The sequence below is a fragment of the Heptranchias perlo genome, chromosome 12 (assembly GCF_035084215.1).
Source record: "Heptranchias perlo isolate sHepPer1 chromosome 12, sHepPer1.hap1, whole genome shotgun sequence".
Taxonomy (NCBI): Eukaryota; Metazoa; Chordata; class Chondrichthyes; order Hexanchiformes; family Hexanchidae; genus Heptranchias; species Heptranchias perlo.
The window spans coordinates 38,000,894-38,020,842 of record NC_090336.1 but is presented as its reverse complement, the minus strand read 5'-3'; the positions used below and the strand labels follow the sequence as shown (position 1 = coordinate 38,020,842).

Here is a 19,949-nt window from a genome sequence, read left to right as displayed (position 1 = left end):
GAGAATAAAAGAAGGGCGGTTAGAGCGGACCCGAGAGAATAAAAGAGGAGCGGTTAGAGCAGACCTGGGAGAATAAAAGAAAGGCGGTTAGAGCGGACCTGGGAGAATAAAAGAAGGGCGGTTAGAGCGGACCCGAGAGAATAAGAGGAACGGCAAAATCAAAAAGAAAATATTTAAGTCAAAAAGTGATGTCACAGAGGAGCGCCGAGGGTAAGTCAGTGTAAGTATTTAGTTTATTGGCAAGTGTTTTAAGTGGATAGTATGTTTAGTGGTTAAAGTCTTTACTGGTGTTTAGTGTTTTCAGTGGTTAGTCTGTTAGTGTTAGTTAAAAAGCCTTAAGGCTAAACAAACTGTTAAAGAGAGCAGGAAATCAGAGCAGTTAAACGAAAACACGGAAAAATCTCAAAAGGTGATGCGATAATCAGCACGGGGGGGGGAGGGGGGGAGCGGCGGAACCAGAGGAAATTAAACCGTCTTTAATTTACTACACACACTATATCTTTAACTACAAACTATAAATAAAGTTAAATAAATAATTACAGTATAATTAATTGCTAATTAATTTTAAATCAAGCTAAAATCTAGCTACTAAATATAATCTAGCCCGTAAGTGTTTCTATTAGTATTAATTTAATTCTAGAACTAACAAATAAATAAACGCAAACTAGAAATGGCCTTGCAGGCTGTGTGTCAGGACTGTGGTATGTGGGAGTCTGTGGACAGCGAGTCCGTGAGCTGGAGTGCGAGTTAGAGACGCTCTGACACATAGTTCAACAGGGTAAGGGGAACCAAGGGGAGGTAGAGAAGGAGGTCCAGCAGACACTTTCTACCTGTGAGGATAAGGATGCAGGCTGCAGGGCGGACAGCCAGAATGCTAACCATGGCATCGTGGAGCAGGAGGCAGTCCAAGGAGGGGAGGAGCAGAATAGTAAGGTTGTAGTCATAGGAGATTTGATAATTAGGGGGATAGATAGCATCCTCTGCAGTTGCAACTGAGAGTCCAGGAGGGTGTGTTGCCTACCTGGTGCAAGAGTAAAGGATACCTCGGAGCAAATGGAGAGGAACTTGGAAAGGGAGGGGTAAGATCCAGTTGTCTTGGTCCATGTCAGGACCAATGACATAGCGAAGAAAAGGGAACTAAATTAAAAAGCAGGACTTGTGTGGTAATCTCAGGATTACTACCCAAGCCACGTGCTAATTGGCATAGGGATAGGCAGATCAGAAAGGTGACTGCGTGGCTGAAAGACTGGTGACGGAAGGAGAAGTTCCATTTCATGTGACACTGGGACAGGAAGCAGCTGTACCGCAGGGATGGGCTCCATCTGAACCGGAATGGGAACAGTGTCCTAGCGGAAAGGATAAATAGGGCTGTCAATAGACTTTAAACTAGTAAGACAGTTGCGGGGAGGGGGGTGGGGGGGGGGGGAAGATAACATAAGTCTGAAAAAAAAGAACTAGGAAATGAGAGTAAAGGTCAGACCAAGTTAAGGAAACAAATACAGTTATAGAATAGAAGTACAAAATGACTGTTAAAAACAAAGGGAGGGGAACAATTACTAAAAACAAATTAAATTGCCTGTATAGCAATGTGCACAGCATCTGAAACAAAACGGGGTAACTGGAGGCAAAAATTCATAGCAAGTAGCCAGATGTGGTAGGGATAACTGAAACGTGGTTACATAAGGACAGGACTGGCAATTAAATATTGCAGGATATAATGTATTTAGAAAGGATAGAGAAAGAAGTGGGGGGTGGGGTAGCTGTACTAATTAGAGACACCATAATGGCAATAGAAAAAGGGGACATAAGTAATGTTAAGATAGAAACAGAATCCATATGGATTGAGACAAAGGGTAAGAAGGGATCGATCACATTAATAGGTATATTCTACAGACCGCCTAATAGTGGAAGGGAAATAGAAGATGAAATAAGTTGACAAATCCATGAAATAAGTAAAAAAACATCGAATAATAATCATGGGAGATTTCAACTACCCCCAAATAAACTGGCAAGAGGTAAGGAAAGGGGAAAAGGGAATGGAGTTTTTACAGTGTGCACATGACTCCTTTCTTACCCAGTATGTGAGAAACCCAACGAGAGGAATCACTGCTGGATCTAGTAATAGGAAATGAACCAGAACAGATAAGAGAAGCAAGCGTAGGGGAACATCTAGGCAATGGGGATCATAACATAATAAGTTTTAAAATAATGATTGAGAAAGACATAAGTAAGACAAAGACCAAAGTAATAGATTGGAAAAAAGCTAATTTTGAGGGGATGAGAATGGAACTAGAACAGGTAAACTGGAAAAAAATTTTGACAAAGAGAGAGCAGCAGTGGATAATATGTAAAACGGTGATCGAGAGTTCAGGAATAACATATTCCTCTAAAATACAAAAGGCTAGCCAATCATGACACACCAAGGATGAATAAAGGGATCAGGGTAAAAGTGAAACTAAAGAAAAAGGCATACTCTAAGTACACGTACAAAAAGGAGAGGATAACAAAAAGGGAATACGAAGAAGTCAAAAAAACAATTAGGTAGGCAAAGAGGAACTAAGGGATTAAATTATCACCGTATATAAGTGAAGTATTCTACAGATACAAATAACAAAAGAAAAATCAGAATAGGGATAGGGCCACTCAGGGATGCACATGATAAACTCACAGGTAATGAAAGCGAAATGGCAGAAATATTGAATAGTTAATTTGTCTCAGTATTTACCAGGGGGACTAACAAGGTGGGCAGGGCATTAGAAGAAGATTGCAAAAGATATTAGAACATTTAAAATAGAAAGAGGGGGAGATAATTGATAAACTAATCAAACTTAGGAAGAATAAAATCTCTGGTCTGGATGGATTGCATTCGTGAATAGTAAAAGAAGTTAAGAAAGAGATAGCAGAGGCACTATTACATATATATAAAAATTCACCAGAAAAGGGAATAATGCCAGAGGACTGGCAGACAGCTAATGTGATTCCTTTTTTAAAAAGGGAGCTAGAACAAGTCCAGGGAACTATGGACCAGTTAGCTTGATGTCAGTGGTAGGAAAGATAATGGAATCTTTACTCAAAGATCTAATAGAAAGACATCTAGCGAACTAAAGTATAATAATGAATAGTCAGCACGGATTTCAGAAGGGAAAGTCATGCTTGACCAACCTTACTGAATTCTTTCAAGTAACAGAAAGAGTAGCAATGGTAATGCAGTAGATGTAATATATTTGGATTTTCAAAATGCCTTTGATAAGGTACCGCATTGTACATTCAGAGCTAAGGTCAGAGTATGTGGCGTCAGGGGACAGGTAGCAGAATGGATAGCAAGTTGGCTACAAAACAGAAAAGAGAGTATGGGTTAAGGGTAGCTACTCAGACTGGTAAAAGGTGGGAAGAGGTGTTCCTCAGTGATCGGTGCTGGGACCACTGTTGTTCACAATTTACATTAAAGATTTGGATTCAGGAATTGGAAGTACAATTTCAAAATTTGCAGACGACACCAAATTGGGGGGTGTAGTTAATACAAAGGAAGAATGCGTCAAAATGCAAGAGGATATTAATAAACTTGCAGAATGGGCGTGTAATTGGCTAATGAATTTCAATATAGCTAAGTGTGAGCAAGCGTACTTTGGTAGGAAGAATAAGGAAGCCACATGCTGCTTAGATTATAAAAATCTAAATGGGATGGAGGAGCAAAGGGATGTAGGGGTACAGATACACTAATCACACAAAGTAGCAATGCAGGTTAATAATGCCATAAAAAAGGCAAATCAAGCACTCGGGTTCATTTCTAGAGGGATAGAATTGTAAAGCAAAGAAGTTATGATAAACGTGTATAGAACCTTGGTTAGGCCACACTTATTTTACCACAGTTCTGGTCCCCATATTATAGAAAGGATATTGAGGCATTGGAGAGGATACAAAAAAGATTCACAAGGATGATACCAGAACTGATAGGATATCCTTATCAGAAAAAGCTGAACAGGCTGGGAATCTTTCTCAAGAAAAGGGAAGGCTGAGGGGTGACCCAATAGAGGTCTTTTAAGATAATGACAGGATTTGATAGGGAAGACGTAGAGAAAATGCTTCCACTTGTGGGGGAGTCCAAAACTGGAGGTCTTAAAATATAAAATAGCCGCTAATAAATCCAATAGGGAATTCTATTATGCGTGCACCGAGCACTGAGCGCATAGTATGGTGCCACATCAGCAGCACAGGCTGGAATGCACTGGCCCTGCCTCTCACGTCACCCCTGCTCCTGAGTTATCTTGTCTGTTAAGTATGGGTGTCAAAAGGAAAGTCATCCTTTGCATGTTTTGCCAGCAAGTGCCTATGGCTTCTCAAACTACTTGCATGATCTGCAGTAATTCTTTCACACCTTTAGTAGGCTGGCCATTGAGGTGCAACTCATGTCACATCTAATGCTGAAAGCATCCATTGCCTGGTTTTAAAGAAAGCTGCCCAAAACTATCACAGGTCCAAAATAAGCAAAGAACAACTCTCCCTAAAACAGTCAATTCCAACTGCAAGATTGGGTAATTCCAAGCAAACAGTATGGAAATCAAGCACCCGTTTCAAACAAGTGAGCAGTGCACATAGAGGTTAGAGAACAGGAAAGACCAGGAATTTATCGTGGGACCTATTTACATTAATTACCATAAATTTCAAGGCTATAATGAGTCCCACAACGCTGTCAGCATTGTCCAAAACAAACAAAACTTTGTCTTGCTGAATTGGGAGCTTGCGACCAGCATTGCTCGGGCCTACCTGCCCAAATCCATGTTATGTATATACTGCTTACAAGAGGCAATTCCCCATGTGCAACATCAGGCAATTGGCCCTTTCAATCTCTCTAAAATGTAATAGGGCAGAATATTCCTGTTCCTGTATTTGAGGGTACTGAATTACCTGGGCACAACACAAAGAATAAAAATGGGTGAAGGAACTGGCCCAATTTTCTGTCCATTTAAATGAATGGACGTAAAATTGGCTGGCTCCCTTATGGGCTTGTTATCCTCCCCACCCGATTTTTCTCTATTCACTGCACCTAGGTGATTCAATATGTCCAAGCTAGGAACAGGAAAATAGGCCCCAAATTTTTAAAAAATTCAAAAATGAGAATATATAGGCCACTTTATGTCTAATCTTGAATTCGGAGAGGCAACTTTTTTTTTGTACATCAGTTTTTTCACTGTCAGCAAGCTTCAGATTTACAGATCATCAATAAAACCCCTGCAGGCAGAGGGAGTGCCACAAATAGCATACCAATGTGCCATTCTCATCATTATAATCTCATACAACAGTTGAGACACATACTAGCACATCTAGGGAAAGAGCACTAAAAATACCGTGTTACAACAGGGAATGCATACAGCAAGTGCAAATGCAATGGCGCAATGCCACCTTCTGAAAACTGAGCACAAATTACTTGCTAACTGAATCTTTTGTGTGTGTTCTGGCACTACATAAAACAATTCACAAAGGTTAAAACTGGGAATTTTACTATTATTAATAGCTGCTGAAGGATTATACATTGCTAACAAAACGTCAATTCTTTTCCAATAATTTGCAGTTTGCCATCCGCTGCCAGTTTTCTCCCCTTGAATCGTTTAACTGTGCCTACTTCTTTTCACAGTCTACTCGCATGCAGTTTCTTTCCACTATGGTGACTAAAGCAGACTAAATGAGATTCTGTACAAACATTATTCACTCCCCATGGTTTCACAGGCTCTAGATGCAAATGGAACCTGAACTGTTCCATAGAACATTACTATCCTGAAGCACTTACACCGACCAATTCTTAATTAAAATAATTCAAGGTTTTACCCTAGTCATAATACAGATATGACATAGTCTCACAGTAAGAGCATATAGTCTGGACAGATTCCAGAGATGTGTCTGGACACTGAATTCCAACATCTGTTGCCAAGGTTTGAATATGTCCTTGTTGAAAAATACAATAAAAACATTGTTAGCATGTTCAGTCCGAACTATAGAAATCTTAGTCATATTTTAACATCTTAGACAGCTTTAGTGCAGAGGGATTTCCAGTGAGCCAGTTTTTAAAAAACTGTCAGTCAAAAATTGCATTGATAATTCAGACCTCTTTCAAAGAATTTCTGGTAAAGACATGTTTTTTAATGTAATCTATGGTTTAACAACAAATATGAATTTTTAATGATAGTTCTCTAAAGAAAATTAGCACAGATCTTTTGCTGATTCTTCCACTCATGAATATTGTTCTCTGTGGAGGCTAGTTAGGACAAGGAAACAGTCAGATGAGTAGAATATGCACACTTTATATTTGAGGGGTTTCAAATAGCCACAGTAAATTTTCTGTGTCAATGTATTCTACAGAAAAGATTTTAAAATATAAGGGATTGATGTCTGAACAAACCACGAGCTTCGGGTGTAGTCCAACAATTATAATCCTTCTGTGTTATCACAATGTTTCTTTCACAAGTCAGACTAAGAACAGAACAGTACTTACAAAATAGAGGACAGTGGACTCTGAATTGCAATGCAGTAGAAAATGGAGTGCATCATAGACTCCTGGTCCAGTCAGCAAAATAATAGTACAAATCTGCCTGCAGTGAGAAACTGAGATCAGATGTTGCTCCTCGTCTCATACGAATTGCGCACTGCAGTTACTACTTACAGACTGATAATAAAACATCACTATAGCATAAAAGCAGGACAGTTGTTTAAAAATATACCAATCTGCTCTAAAGATACCTACTTTCCCCATCTTCCTAAGAAAGTTAGCGAATGCCACCAGAAGGCAGGGCAGCACAATCCCAGTATCCCATTTATGAATCTGGTTTACTCCCTGTTGCGACTAAGCTACACGTACAGACCAAATTTAGTCCCCTTCACACCATGCATATCACATGGCAGTCTTTCCATGTCTGCACTGGCATGTCTGATCGAATTTTAATTCTTTGTAAAACAGATGTGATTTTTTTTTGTTTAAATAGAATGTACATTACGGATTGGTATTCTTTGTAAAATTAACTGCTTAGGTCATCAAGGCCATAACTCACTGGCATCTGTGGTACTCAACCATGAAATGGTCCCTCCCAATTGTTGGTCAAATGTCAATGTATTTTGACTTCTATTTTTTTTGGAATAATTCTTTGAATTAGGATGGAGATGCTAGTACAAAAGATCTTGGTAGCTCTTGTACGCAATGCTTCAATATTATGGAATAGCCCTGGTGTTAAGTATTTCAATTTTAGTAAAGTTCAACCTATCGGGTTAACACTTATAGTAGTAACCAACAAACAATTGCAAAGGATGTGAATACTATTAGTAATCCACACACTTTCGATCCAGGATTTCATAAATCTGCTGATTCAATAATAAGCTGTTCAGTCCTAATATTATCCCTAATACAATCAAACTAGCCTTTTCATAGTCCTCATTTCAGTCTTGTTCCTTCTTTACAAGAATGCATGTCTTCTCTTATTCTGCTTAAATCTCTGAAAATTTAGTCAACTTTCTATGATTTGATGCACAACCATTTTGCTCTATGTTTCTTTCAGATGGAGTTTTTTCTAAGCCTCTAGAAATGTTTTTGAGATAAGCCATTTCTCTAGTAATCTTTGTTCATTTTCTGTCTTAAGACACTTTGTTCATAATTACACCAAAAATGCCAACTTTAGAATTTGACCTTGAAAATAATACAACTCCCCTAGCCCTCTTCTCTGCCACTGTGCCAATAGAAACCTGCTCACAACTTTTAGCTCAGAAACATCTGAATTGAAAATATACTGTGTAGGGGACAAACTGTTAGACATTTAAAATGCATAGAAAGGCATTCTGACATGACAGGCAGTGAAATAAAGCTGGGATTCTTCAAGAAAGATTCCCTAGCGTGCTTGTCAACAACAAAAAAAAAACTGCTTATGTTTTATTAATCTTAAAGTAGCCACCTTCCCCAAATAGTTTTTTTTATTTCCCATATTTTATTTAAAGAAATGATCTCGCCATGATGGCTCAGTGAGTAAATTAACTGCAGGATTTAGTACCAAAATGGACAGTCGGCAAGGGTCCAGGGTTGATCTCTGGTCTGCGCTGACTTAATTGATTTCAGCTAGGATGACACTGGGGATGCTACAGTTGCTCTGAGTTTGGGGGAAGGGGTAATTAAATTTTTTAAAAGTCAATTCTTATCCATATCCCAATCACCCTTGCTGAAAGGTTCATGTATGTGGATATTGGATGGCGGCAGGTTTGGACCTTGCTGCATTGTCCCCTATAGTTGATGGCCATTTTTCACATGTGCGCTATTTAGCTCATATCCCTGCACAAGTCAGTGTCTGCAGGAAATTAGAAGAAAAACTGAATTTATATGAGGTCCAATATGTATACATTTACCCTAATAATGGTTATGCTTGTTAGTTGCAGACTTGGCTCAGTGGTAGCACTCTTGCCGGAATCAGAAGGTCATGGGTTCAAGCCCCACTCCAGGACTTGAGCCCATAATCTACGCTGACACTTCAATGCAGTTACTGAGAGTGCTGCTATTGTTCAGGTCAAATGTTAAACTAAGGTCCCATCTGTCTTCTTACGTGGATGCGGAAAATGTTATGGTACTATTTGAAGAAAAGTAGCCGAGTTGTCCAGACAATATTCATTCAATACAGCAACTGTATTGTTGCCAACTGCTTGCGTTTTGAGCAAATCAGCATTTCTGGACTGTGTTCATGCTACTTGCTTGATGACCAAAATGTTCATGAATTTCAAGACTTCACAAGTTAGCTCTTCTCTGCACATGCAGAAGAGACAAGTTTTATGGGAGAGAGTCAGCCAGAACCAGAAACATGCACAAACAGGGGTTAGTAGGTTTGCAGTCCTCAGCAGCACAATTAACGAGCAGTTCTTCCTTTGGAAGCAAACTTTCTAAAGGCAGGCCACTATGTCGTGGAGGAATGGTTAGAACCCAGGAGGTAGGGTAACACAGAATGCCAGGCAGAGAACAATTATGCTGATCCCAAATGTTCTACAAATTTCAATATAAATCAACTGCCTAGTGGCTATTACCAGCCAGAACAGGACTGTGTAGCAATGAATACAGTAAGTCACAACCATGTTGTGTATGTTAGAACTACTGGCTCAATTTATTTACACAAGTTCTTTGCATACCAAATTTACTTGAGTTTATCAGCCAGCTTTCTTGCTTCATTAACTTGTTCACTGGATCATGCAGTGCAAAGTGATGGCAGATAGTGGATTAATTCCTACTTAGGCACTAAAATCAGAGAACAAATGTCAACGATTTGTGGAAACTAGCTGTTACTGTTATGCAGGTACAATAATGGATGAATCTCAGAATATCGAGACAAAATGTACAATCCAGGTAAAGTTGACATTGTAACAGTTTGTAACATCAACTAACCCTCAAAGTTTGCATAACTCCATTGAATTTCTTTAAATATTTTATGATTCTACAATATACATTTGGCCTGATAGACTATACTTGTTCAGAGCTGGTATTGCCCTATTATTTGTTATGAGACCCACACTCCTGGGCCATTTATTAAAATGTTGTTGCATGCAAAACATATCTATGTTATCCCTCTAAACATATAACATTAGAACTAAAAAAGTACCCCCTCCCCATAAAAGTGTATCTGATGATTCCAAAAGCATCTCTTTTTTAATTGGGATATTATATTATTGGCTCCAGAATCAAAGAAATTGCAGCACAAGGTGATGATTCTGACAATCGCACCCTGAGCTGGTGGCTGGCTCTTCAACCAGACGTATCCACGCTGATCCCATTTCTCCACCCTTTCTTTAAATGCTTTTATATTCTTCCTTTCACATACTTATCTAATTTCCTTTAAATTATATTATATTTTCTGCCTCAATAGCCACTTGCATGTTATAATAATCTAGTGTGAAAAAAATTCTAATTTCCCAATTAATTGTTCTAGTGATAATCCTCACTCTATACCCCCATATCAAATCGCTAATCAGTGGGAATGATCTTTCATAATTTTTCCTTGATTTTGTGTACCACAGTATTGTACTTCATCTGTGTGCTTGATTTTAATAGGAGGTGGCTGGGTATCATCCTATCAAGGGTAAAGGAGTATTGACATATTCATGTAAAATGAACACTTTAAGGGGAATGTCACATCTGGAAAGGTGCCATCTTATATCATGTGCAAGCTATGCAGTCATTTTCTCAACAAGAATTAACTGATATTATTTACAAAGTAACAGAACTATACTGTCTAACAACTTTTTACCACTAATGGTGCATTTTTAATGAAATTATATTGCAGGTTTTTGATGTGATGCATTAAAATAGTATACTCATCAGTAATAACAACCAGCCTTTTCACCAAAAATGTTGCTGAAAATTTTTTTTGAATAACTTTTAATCAATTATGGTAAAAGAAGTTTTACTGAACTAATGAATTCCAGAGGGGAAGATGTGATGTATTCTTGTGTCCTTTTTTATGAATGATTGGATTATTGAGCTCTTTTAGAGTTTGTCCCATTGATCTGACATACTGCTGATCTAAAGCCTATTCTAACTCTTCGCTTGATTTGCTCTGAAGGAAAGCAATTAAAAAAGTGGCTATTCTAAATTACTATTCAAAGTGTTCCAAGCATTGATATCTGCAGCTTTGATTGCCATTTATTTTAAGTTTCTGAAACAATAAACAATATAGCATTTCCCAACCATTGCAAGGGCTAGGTATTGAATTTTGTGTCAATCTGACTTTACAACAGCAACAACTTGTATTTATATAGCACCTTTAATGTAGTAAAACGTCCCAAGGTGCTTCACAGGAGCATAATCAGACAAAAATTGGCACTGAACCAAAGAAGGAGACATTAAGACAGGTGATCAAAAATTTGGTCAAAAAGATAAGCTTTAAGGAGGGTTTTAGAGGAGAGGTAGAGGTTTATGGAGGGAATTCCAGAGCTTAGGGCTTAGACAGCTGAAGGCACAGTTGCCAAAGGTAGGGTGAAGGAAGTGGGAGATGAACAAGAGGCCAAGGAAAGAAGAGTTCTCTAAGGGCTGTAGGGCTAGAGGAGGTTACAGAAATCGGGAGGGGCAAGACCATAGAGGGATTTGAACACAAGTATGAGAATTTTAAAATTGAGGCGTTTAGGTACAGGGAGCCAATGTAGGTCAGTGAGCACATGGGTGATGGGGGAACAGGGCTTGGTGCGAGTTAGGATACAGGCAGCAGAGTTTTGGATGAGCTCAAGTTTATAGAAGGTGGAAGATGGAAGGCCGGCTGGGAGAGCATTGGAATAGTCGAGTCTGGAGGTAACAAAAGCATGGATGAGGGTTTCAGCAGCAGATGGCCTGAGGCAGGGGCGGAGACGGGTGCTATTACAGAGGTAGAAGTAGACGGTCTTGGTGATGGAGAGGATATGGGGTCGGAAATTCAGCTCAGGGTCAAATACGACGCCACGGTTGAGAACAGTCTGGTTCAGCCTGAGACAGTGCCAGGGAGAGGGATGGAATGGTTGGCTAGGGAACATTGTCTTCGGCCCCTGCGATCAACTATGAATTCGGCCTTCCCAATGTAAGTAACAAAAACTGCCGTTTACAGTTTTTAATAGTTTAAGTGGTTTAGATGAGCTTGAGGATTACTTTCTGATAGTCTAAAAATCAAGTCAATTGCAATTTGTAACAACTAATTTTATTCTAACATTTAATATATAACTATTACAGAATAAATTATTATTGGCTTCAAATGCTAAATCACAATACACTTCAAAATGCACCAAGAGGAAGCATGCCTCCAGACCCCTACGGGAAATATATTTCGCGCCAGATTATTTAAATCCACCACAACAAAAATTAGACTTTTGTGTACTTTAAGTTTTCTTTCCCAATAATACGGCTGAAAGAACATTGCATATAACTATAGTTAAATAGTCACAAATTCATGTCTCACAACACTCTCATTTAACTACTTTCTTTCGTATATCATGCAAAAGGCCACAGGGTTTCAGTTTTTGCAGAAAAACAAATTTAATTGTGGAATGTGATCTCAAAGCACAAATAAAAATCCTGAAATCCAATGTAATTAGAAGTAATTTAATTTATTCAATGACCTTGAAACAGTGACCTTGGTCACAGACCTTTATTCAGGGCTGCTTCTCAGTTATACATTGGTTTTTGAATTGTCAGCTTTTTAGGGGGCTGTGTTAGCTGTTTTGAAGCTGTTTGTCAGCTTTTCTCTGACTTTTGTAGGTTGGCATAAAAACAAATGCTCTGACTGGTAATGTAGAATAAACAAATGGCAGTGGCAGGATCAATCTTATCTTACCAGCATTTTTAGATATTCTTTAAACCAGATTTTTAAAAAAATCAATTGCAGTAGAATATTCTGATTCACGGGCTTTCAAATTTCTAATAAAATACAGGCAACTGGAAGCAAATTCGGTAACAGATGTGCTAATTGCTAAGGGAATAGTGTCATAAAAATGAGAAGACCATGAAGTAGAACAGCCATTTACTATCACCAACTGTCTTGAATGTGCATCAGGTAATAAAACCTAAGCATCTTAATTGTGTCAACATGATCCTTAACAACATTTACAGCGACACTGTGTAAGCCTGCAGACTATACTGCTATTGACTGGAGAGAGAAAGAGAATTAAGCATGGTTCCTGTGTTTAGAATTATTGATGAACTCGAGACAGTGTTACTGTGGCAACAGCTTAGCCCGCTCGAGTGTGTTACCACATCAATATTAAGCCTGCGCCTTCCTTTTTAAAACCCAGTTGAAATACCTGCAATCTCTGATGCTGGCTTTCTATCTCATCTGCAATTAGAATAGTGTACTGGCCAACATTTAGCCCTTAGTCAGCATCACCAAAATAGATTAACTAGTCTATATGTCAATGATGTTTGTGGGACCTTGATGTGCTCAAATTGGCTGCCACATTTACCTACCAGTGACTATATTTCAAAAACAATTCTCTGGCTGTGATATGCTTTGGGACATCCTGAGGATATGAAATGGGCTATATGAATTAACATTCATTTTCCTTTTCTAAAAATAATAATTGCGTACAGCTTCTATTGTGGTTCTTGCATGTTTGTCAAAGATGGTGGTCCATACTGAAGTTTAATGACTGCTGGAAACTTTATTCTAATTGATAGATATATACATAGGCATTATTTGTCTAGTCTGTAATGAACTGCAGCAAAAGATTCTGATACTTTTACCTTTTTTTCCTGAATTTTTTGGTCATCAACTTGAAGGATATTAGTGCTGAGGAATGGAACATTTATTTCATGCATTGTCTCCAATCGAGCAATCCCAGATAAAATAAAGCATATGTTAAGCTCCCTCTGCTCTGCCCCAGCAATATGCCTCAACTTGAACCTCAATGGCACTTACTACTATACTATTTTTGTATTTCCGACAACAGCCAACTTGTGGCTTCTCTAAAGTGAGACGGTCAATTTAATGCAAATTAGGTGCAGTTTTGTGCTGTGGGCCAATGCCCCTAGGAATTGGATTGAAACTGTCCAATCTCATTTCACATAAATCCTACAACCATTAGACAGATGAGATGGTCATCCTAATTTCAATATTTTAAAACATACGAGCGATAATTGCACATCAAGTACAAGTGCAACTTGATAGAGTTAGGAACAAAAAGCCTCCCTTACAAATGTATAAAAAAATGTATTGAGCTCGGAAGACAATTCCAAATTAAGGCAAACTTACCCGAATATCGTATCTGTCCTGGTTATTCTGTTTGGACTCCCCTTTATTACAGGTCATCTATCAACAAGACAGAAAGCAAACCCATTTTTAAAAAAAATGAAGTGTAAAGCAAGCCTAAGTTCCATTTATATTAGCTGCCCTATCCATTCCCCAGAAAAAAACACTAATATCTTTACTAAAACTGATCTGAGATCCAAAATCTAACATTCTAATGCTAGGGCACAAATACAATGCTGTGCCATGAAATATAACTAGAGTTTGATTACTGTAAATTTTGTAAAAAGTAGTGCCATCTGGGTTTGAGCTGGGTCCTTTGAAGAAATACACTGTCTTACTATTTTACTGTCATAGTACTTAAATTATCTTACACTCCCCATGAATCTCATGGTAGCACTTGCTATCAAAAATGGAATCTTTGGCAAGAATAACATTTGTACAAGCATGGAAAGTGAGAGGGAGAGACAAACACACAGTGTACAAAAGAAATGCACAGAGTCACAGAACCATTCCACATGTTACAGGATTTTTATTTTAGGATTTTAATGGTAAAAAACTAGACATCCATACAAAATCTGTGTGTGTTACAGCAAGAAAGACACACACAAATACCTATAAGAGAGATAGACAAACAAGTGAGAGGTAAAGACAGATGCACATACAGAGCAAGTGCAAAAAAGAGATACACAGACAGAGGCAGGGAACCATACTGCTAATTTATAGGATTTTTGTTTTTTTATATTACTTCAAAAGAGACTTTTTTCCCATTATCTTTGAAACCATGGGGAAAACAATTTGCATTTCAAATAGTAAGCAAATTTTTAATCAAATTTAATGGAAATTAGAAAAACTAAAGATTTCATAAGAAGTCTTTCAACTGACATCCATAGGAACAAAGCTTTTGTGAAAGAACATGAGCATTTTAATGAAATAGGTATTTGAGATCTATTCAAACCTAAGTGAGTGGAATGCCACAAAGATTCTTATTCATTTTAATCACTTCAAGAGGAGACAATTATAGTTTCGGGTTATAAAGTAGAAAGTAAAAACTATTATAATGGACGCAACATCAGCCATGTTGAGATGCTTTACACCAGACTCAATGTTGAAATTTTGAGTAAATTCATATAATTATGAGCATCAGCAATTGTAAACAGAGGTTACCTATGGACCCCTTTGGCTTCACTAGCAATACAGGTTCCCATAGATAGAAAGGCATTTAACTGGCAAGACTCACTGGGAGCCTATTCATGGTTAATATTTTGCCAAACATTCAGCATTATTGAAGTTTTGGGCTAGTTATTTTTTGTTTTCCAAGGTATACAAACAATATAACTTTGTTTAATTTAACCAGTCACTCGTTATTATTTATACGTATAACGCTTTATCATGTTTAGCTTTTCCCTAGGTGGCACGTAGCTTTTTACACAAAAAAAAACCTTATTTCATACATTCTTCTCTTTTCTTTACAAAAGATAATTTTTCTGTATCTTTCTATCCCCTTTCATTATTCTTTGTTTGAGGGCAATCAAGCACCCTGCTCCCAGGGCTCTACCAATGCCACTCTTGGTCAGCTGAAGGAGCTGTATGAGAGCAGCCCAGGCTGACTTGCTCTCCAATTTTATTTCCCCGTGAAGGAAATCCTTTTCTTTCACTTGGCAGTGCTCCTCTCTTATGAGACTGGGAACTTACTATGTGAGGAATCACAGGTTCTGTCCCTGTATCCGACCACTCTGTGACATGCTGCTTTAATAAGTCAATGCATTGTACCACTGGGCCATCTTATTTTTGAAGTTTCAGAGCGGAAAGGCATTTTTTGTGCTAAGCCGTACTGCACTGTCTGCTAACAAGCACATTACAAAACTGTTACGTAAACCAGTTACACAAAAGCCTATGTAGAAATTATTTCCAAAAGTAAAGAAAAAAACTCATTACAGATGAGCAAAATATTTTACAATGAACTTTAAGGTCGAATTTAAATAGAGACAAAAATTAATAAAGTAGGATTTGTTTACAACTGTAGAAGATGCTGCAACGTCAGAGATCAGATACTGTACCGTGAATCGTGTCTGTCACCTGGAAACCAGAGTGCTCAAGGCACGATCGCAAAGGCACGATCGCATGGGCAAGCCTGCAGCAGAGAACATATGCAAGTACAGCCAAGGTGGTATAGAACCCCCACAACATACTCAACTCCACACAACAGACATTACTGGAAAGACTCATCACAGATTGAGGTCTGAGATCTGGTTTCTTTCAAAAAGATAATTTTAAATGATTATGTCATATTTACAAGATATTTTAAAAACTGTCACCAATAAATTAACCAGCTGTTTTTGCCTAGTCAGATTTCACCTGGTCATATTTCAATTCTTGAGGGATGGCCCATCATGTTAGATAGGGCTACCTCAGTCTTATATATGGGTCCAGTTTGCTTTTTCTCGGCAAATTAACTAAACCCAAATTGCACAATTTGTTTTAAAAATGCATTACTAACATAAGCAGATAAAACTGAGTATAATTCTGGACATGATGAAGTTTTCTTGAAAAACATCCAATTTGTTGAAATATAAAATATTTACCATCTTATATACAAAATTGCAGCCTTAGTGTTTTGTTAGTCATCATACTGTTCTTGTTTACATTTTGTTTTTTTTACTAAACTGTTATTATCTAAGCAGATTTAATTTAATTTTTTTCAAGTAGTTTTACTGTTCAACTTCAAAAAAGAAACAGTCGATACTACACAACTGTAGTTGGTTTGAATACTGGAACATAAGGTTCAAAGCTGTAAAAGATGTGGCAACAGCAATAGGTTTACTGAGTCATCCAACCCTCTCCATTGTGTTTCAGCCTTTTAACTCACTACCCAAACAGTAATTTACACATCAGTCTTCCATTTTGCTATCCAAAGACGTTATGTTCAGCAACACTACCATATTTGGTTATTTGGACTTGAAACTGCTTTACAGCCACTACAACTCACACATTCACCATGCGACATTATATAACAGCAAAATGGAGGTGAGACAAATTTATGCTTTTCATCATGTTCCACAAGTTTCTATTAGTTAAAAATCTATAATGAAATTAGTTTGGCAAGCTATTTTAACTTCCTGGGATTTACTTACCAGTGCCTTTAAAGTTACAACTATACTTCATAATTCAGTGTGCTTGGCTGCTGGTCTCCAATTAATGCATTCTAGAAATTTAACAAGTTTTTTTATCCTGCACAACACAAGTATAATTAGGTGATAAACCTGTGCTAGAATTTGAAATATTTATGTTATCACAGATATCCTAAGTTATTTGCTCCAATTTTGCAACTCATTATTATAATCTTTTGTCTTGCCAATTTTTCTGCTAAGTGTTTCCATAGGCACCAGGCTCCCTCCGATACCATACCCAAGTGGCCATTCATCATGTGGAAACCTAGCCATGAGAGACAGCAGACTATTTGGTCGTAAGGAAGCATCACAGTTGAATTGATCTTATCATCACCTGATGTCCAAATTCACATAATTCCAGCAGGGAAGACCAGATTGTGGTCAGGAGCAGGAACCGTGTAAAATTTCCCCTACCAAACAGATAGGTGCCGAGACAAATTGTAGTTCCCTACCTGAAATCAGCTAACTATGCAGATTTGAGATCGAACCTGTGATCTTCTGCTTTGCATAGCTCGCAATTCTCTGGATAAACTTGCTGAGCCTTTGGGGGAGTCACTTGTTTTATTAATTGTAATGTTATTCTATTGTACAGAATAATTATGGGGTTACAATAAAATTATCAACTTGAGATATACTGGGAACAAATTCAACTCATGACCTGAGGAACAAAATAACCTACTCACCCTTTGTGATTGTGGATTAAGTCTCAGCGCATCTCTTCCCCAATCTGAAATTCTCTACAAGTGCTCAACAAAAAAAATGTCTTTTCCATGCTAAACAAAAATCATAAGCACCATTCCAAAAGTTAATGTTTTTTTTTTGCTGAGAGCTTGTACAGAACTCCTACAACTATCCCCATTTTAGAAATTAAATAAAAAGATAAAAGTGGTTATATGACTACTGTGTGTGCTACATGCCAGCACAAGGATATATATTTTTAAAGGTGAAGTATATTCTATTAAATTGCCCGACAAATTCAAATCTTATAAAGGGAGCTAACTATATACTTATCCACGTATCTCAACAGCCCTTGTTACCACATTTTAATGTTTCAAGGCAGCCTAGGAGGCATGCTGTACAGAACTATTCTTCACGCAAAATTACAAAATTTTGCTCCAGTAAAATCAGGAACATTGCCCACTATCCACTGTTCTTAATAGTATCACAGGAGGGGAAGTTCTACACAAATTGTCTGCATCCAGGTGACTTCTAGCCAGCAGTCATAAAACATTAAACAGGGGAACAAGAAGTTGCAGAGACACTGACAAGTTACACAGATATCTGTAACATTTATGATTGAGACAATTCAATAGAATACACTTACTATTTATTTCTTTGGTGCCAAAACATTAACTTCACCAGGCACAACACACAATAAAAATGATGATTCCCTTTCATACTGTGAGGTCATATATTTCAATACCAACTTGTACTATAGCATATCAACAAAGTAAAATCACCAACATATATATCCATGATTTTCATTAGTCAGTTGACCTTTTTGGTCATTAGTTGAATGCATGATGTAGCATGACGTAAAGGAGACTATTATCACAATTTCACACAACAATGCTTTTTTTAAAAAAATGTACTTTTAAACCTTTATTATTGTTGTTGTTACTGAAGGTATTCGGATTTTGCAAGTATTATTCAAATATGCAAAAATTATATACACAGCAAATTAAATATATTTCAAATCAAACTTGGTTGTTAGAAAACGGATTCTTATAACTAGCCAGAGCTGAAATTCTACACAAGTCACAGTCAAGCATGTTCCTTTGACTATATAAACAATACTATTTGTTTTGAAGATTAACTTTCCCTTATGAAAAGGTATAAACACTCATTTTATAGCTTTACAATATTTTATTTTATAAAAACAAAAACAATTTATATTCCATTTAAATAATGAAAACTGGCATGTTGCACTGAAGGCACAATGGGTAAATGCAACGTCAGGTGTTGTATTGAGCCATATGGTCAAGGAAGGTTCTAGGTTAAATTCCACTTTCTGTTGAGTTAGTTGATCTAATCCCAAATGGCTAGAGGGCATTGCAGTTAGCCACATTGTTCCAGATTGGGGGTGGGTTGGTAGCACAAGGACAGAGCGAAGTTAACCAAGGAACCTGCTCCTAATCACTACCCAGTAATCCTGTTGGAAAACACTTGCATTTGGGCAATGGTGAAAGTCAGAATCAGGCTCCACTGTAATTCCACCCCACCACCCCCAGGGCAAACAGCCTACCACATTCACTGTCTAGGCGCATACCTGAATGAATGAGCCACTAGAGGGGTGCCAGCTCCAATGGAACCACCACCTGCATGAATCAGCACATTTGAGGTGGGGGAAAAAACTGGCAAAAAAGCTGCATTTTCTATGTCCTGTAATTTGAAATCCCACCATTTAGTAATCTCAAAGTTGGCATGGATTCTCACAACACAAGTTACAGAAAGAAAAAAATATATTTTTGAAATTTCTAATAGAACACTTATTTCCAAATCAAAACCCAGACCTTAAGTTTGACTGTAAAACAAGTATTAGATGACGTCTAAAGCTCATTTTAAGACTTCAATAATTGATTACTTATTGGCTTCATGGGGGAAAGGAAAGAATATGACGACTAGGTTAGTGGGGATGACCATGTGACATTAATTTGACATAATCAGTGAACTTTGCCTCCTTATTTATTATGCAAGACAGAAGAAAATCTACTCCTGACAGAGTAAATGGCATCTTGATTGAAAAATTTAACTTGAACCTTTAAAGAACAATTTGAAATGTTATAGTACGTTATGCATCACTCTGTTCAGTACTTGCTCTAAAATTGCAAGAATGTAACATATCTAATTTACCATTTTTATTCGGAAAAAAAATTGGTCACCTCAGTGCTTTTTTTTTTACAAGGTCATTTGTTTCTGCCTTATATTCATCCACGCCATTCAATGAGTGAAAGGACAGGCACTTCACTACCATGCCTCTTCCACACTCAGACTGGGTGCTAAATAATGTACAAGAGGTTATGGGGCCAGGGGTGGGAGGCAAGGGTTTGGTCACAGACCCTTAAAT

The 19,949-nt window shown here is 37.7% G+C and overlaps 1 protein-coding gene across 3 annotated transcripts in view; it reads right to left on the bottom strand.

Moving 5' to 3' along the window:
- LOC137327974 (choline kinase alpha-like) overlaps window positions 1-19,949 on the bottom strand; it is a 68,135-nt gene that overhangs the window by 28,683 nt on the left and 19,503 nt on the right. For 2 of the 3 annotated variants that reach the window (XM_067993994.1, XM_067993995.1), the window contains one exon: window positions 13,719-13,775. The exons of the other annotated variant lie outside the window; for it this stretch is intronic. In XM_067993994.1, the coding sequence (XP_067850095.1) occupies window positions 13,719-13,775 (57 nt within the window). The remainder of the gene's footprint in view (window positions 1-13,718; window positions 13,776-19,949) is intronic. 3 annotated transcript variants of the gene reach the window in all.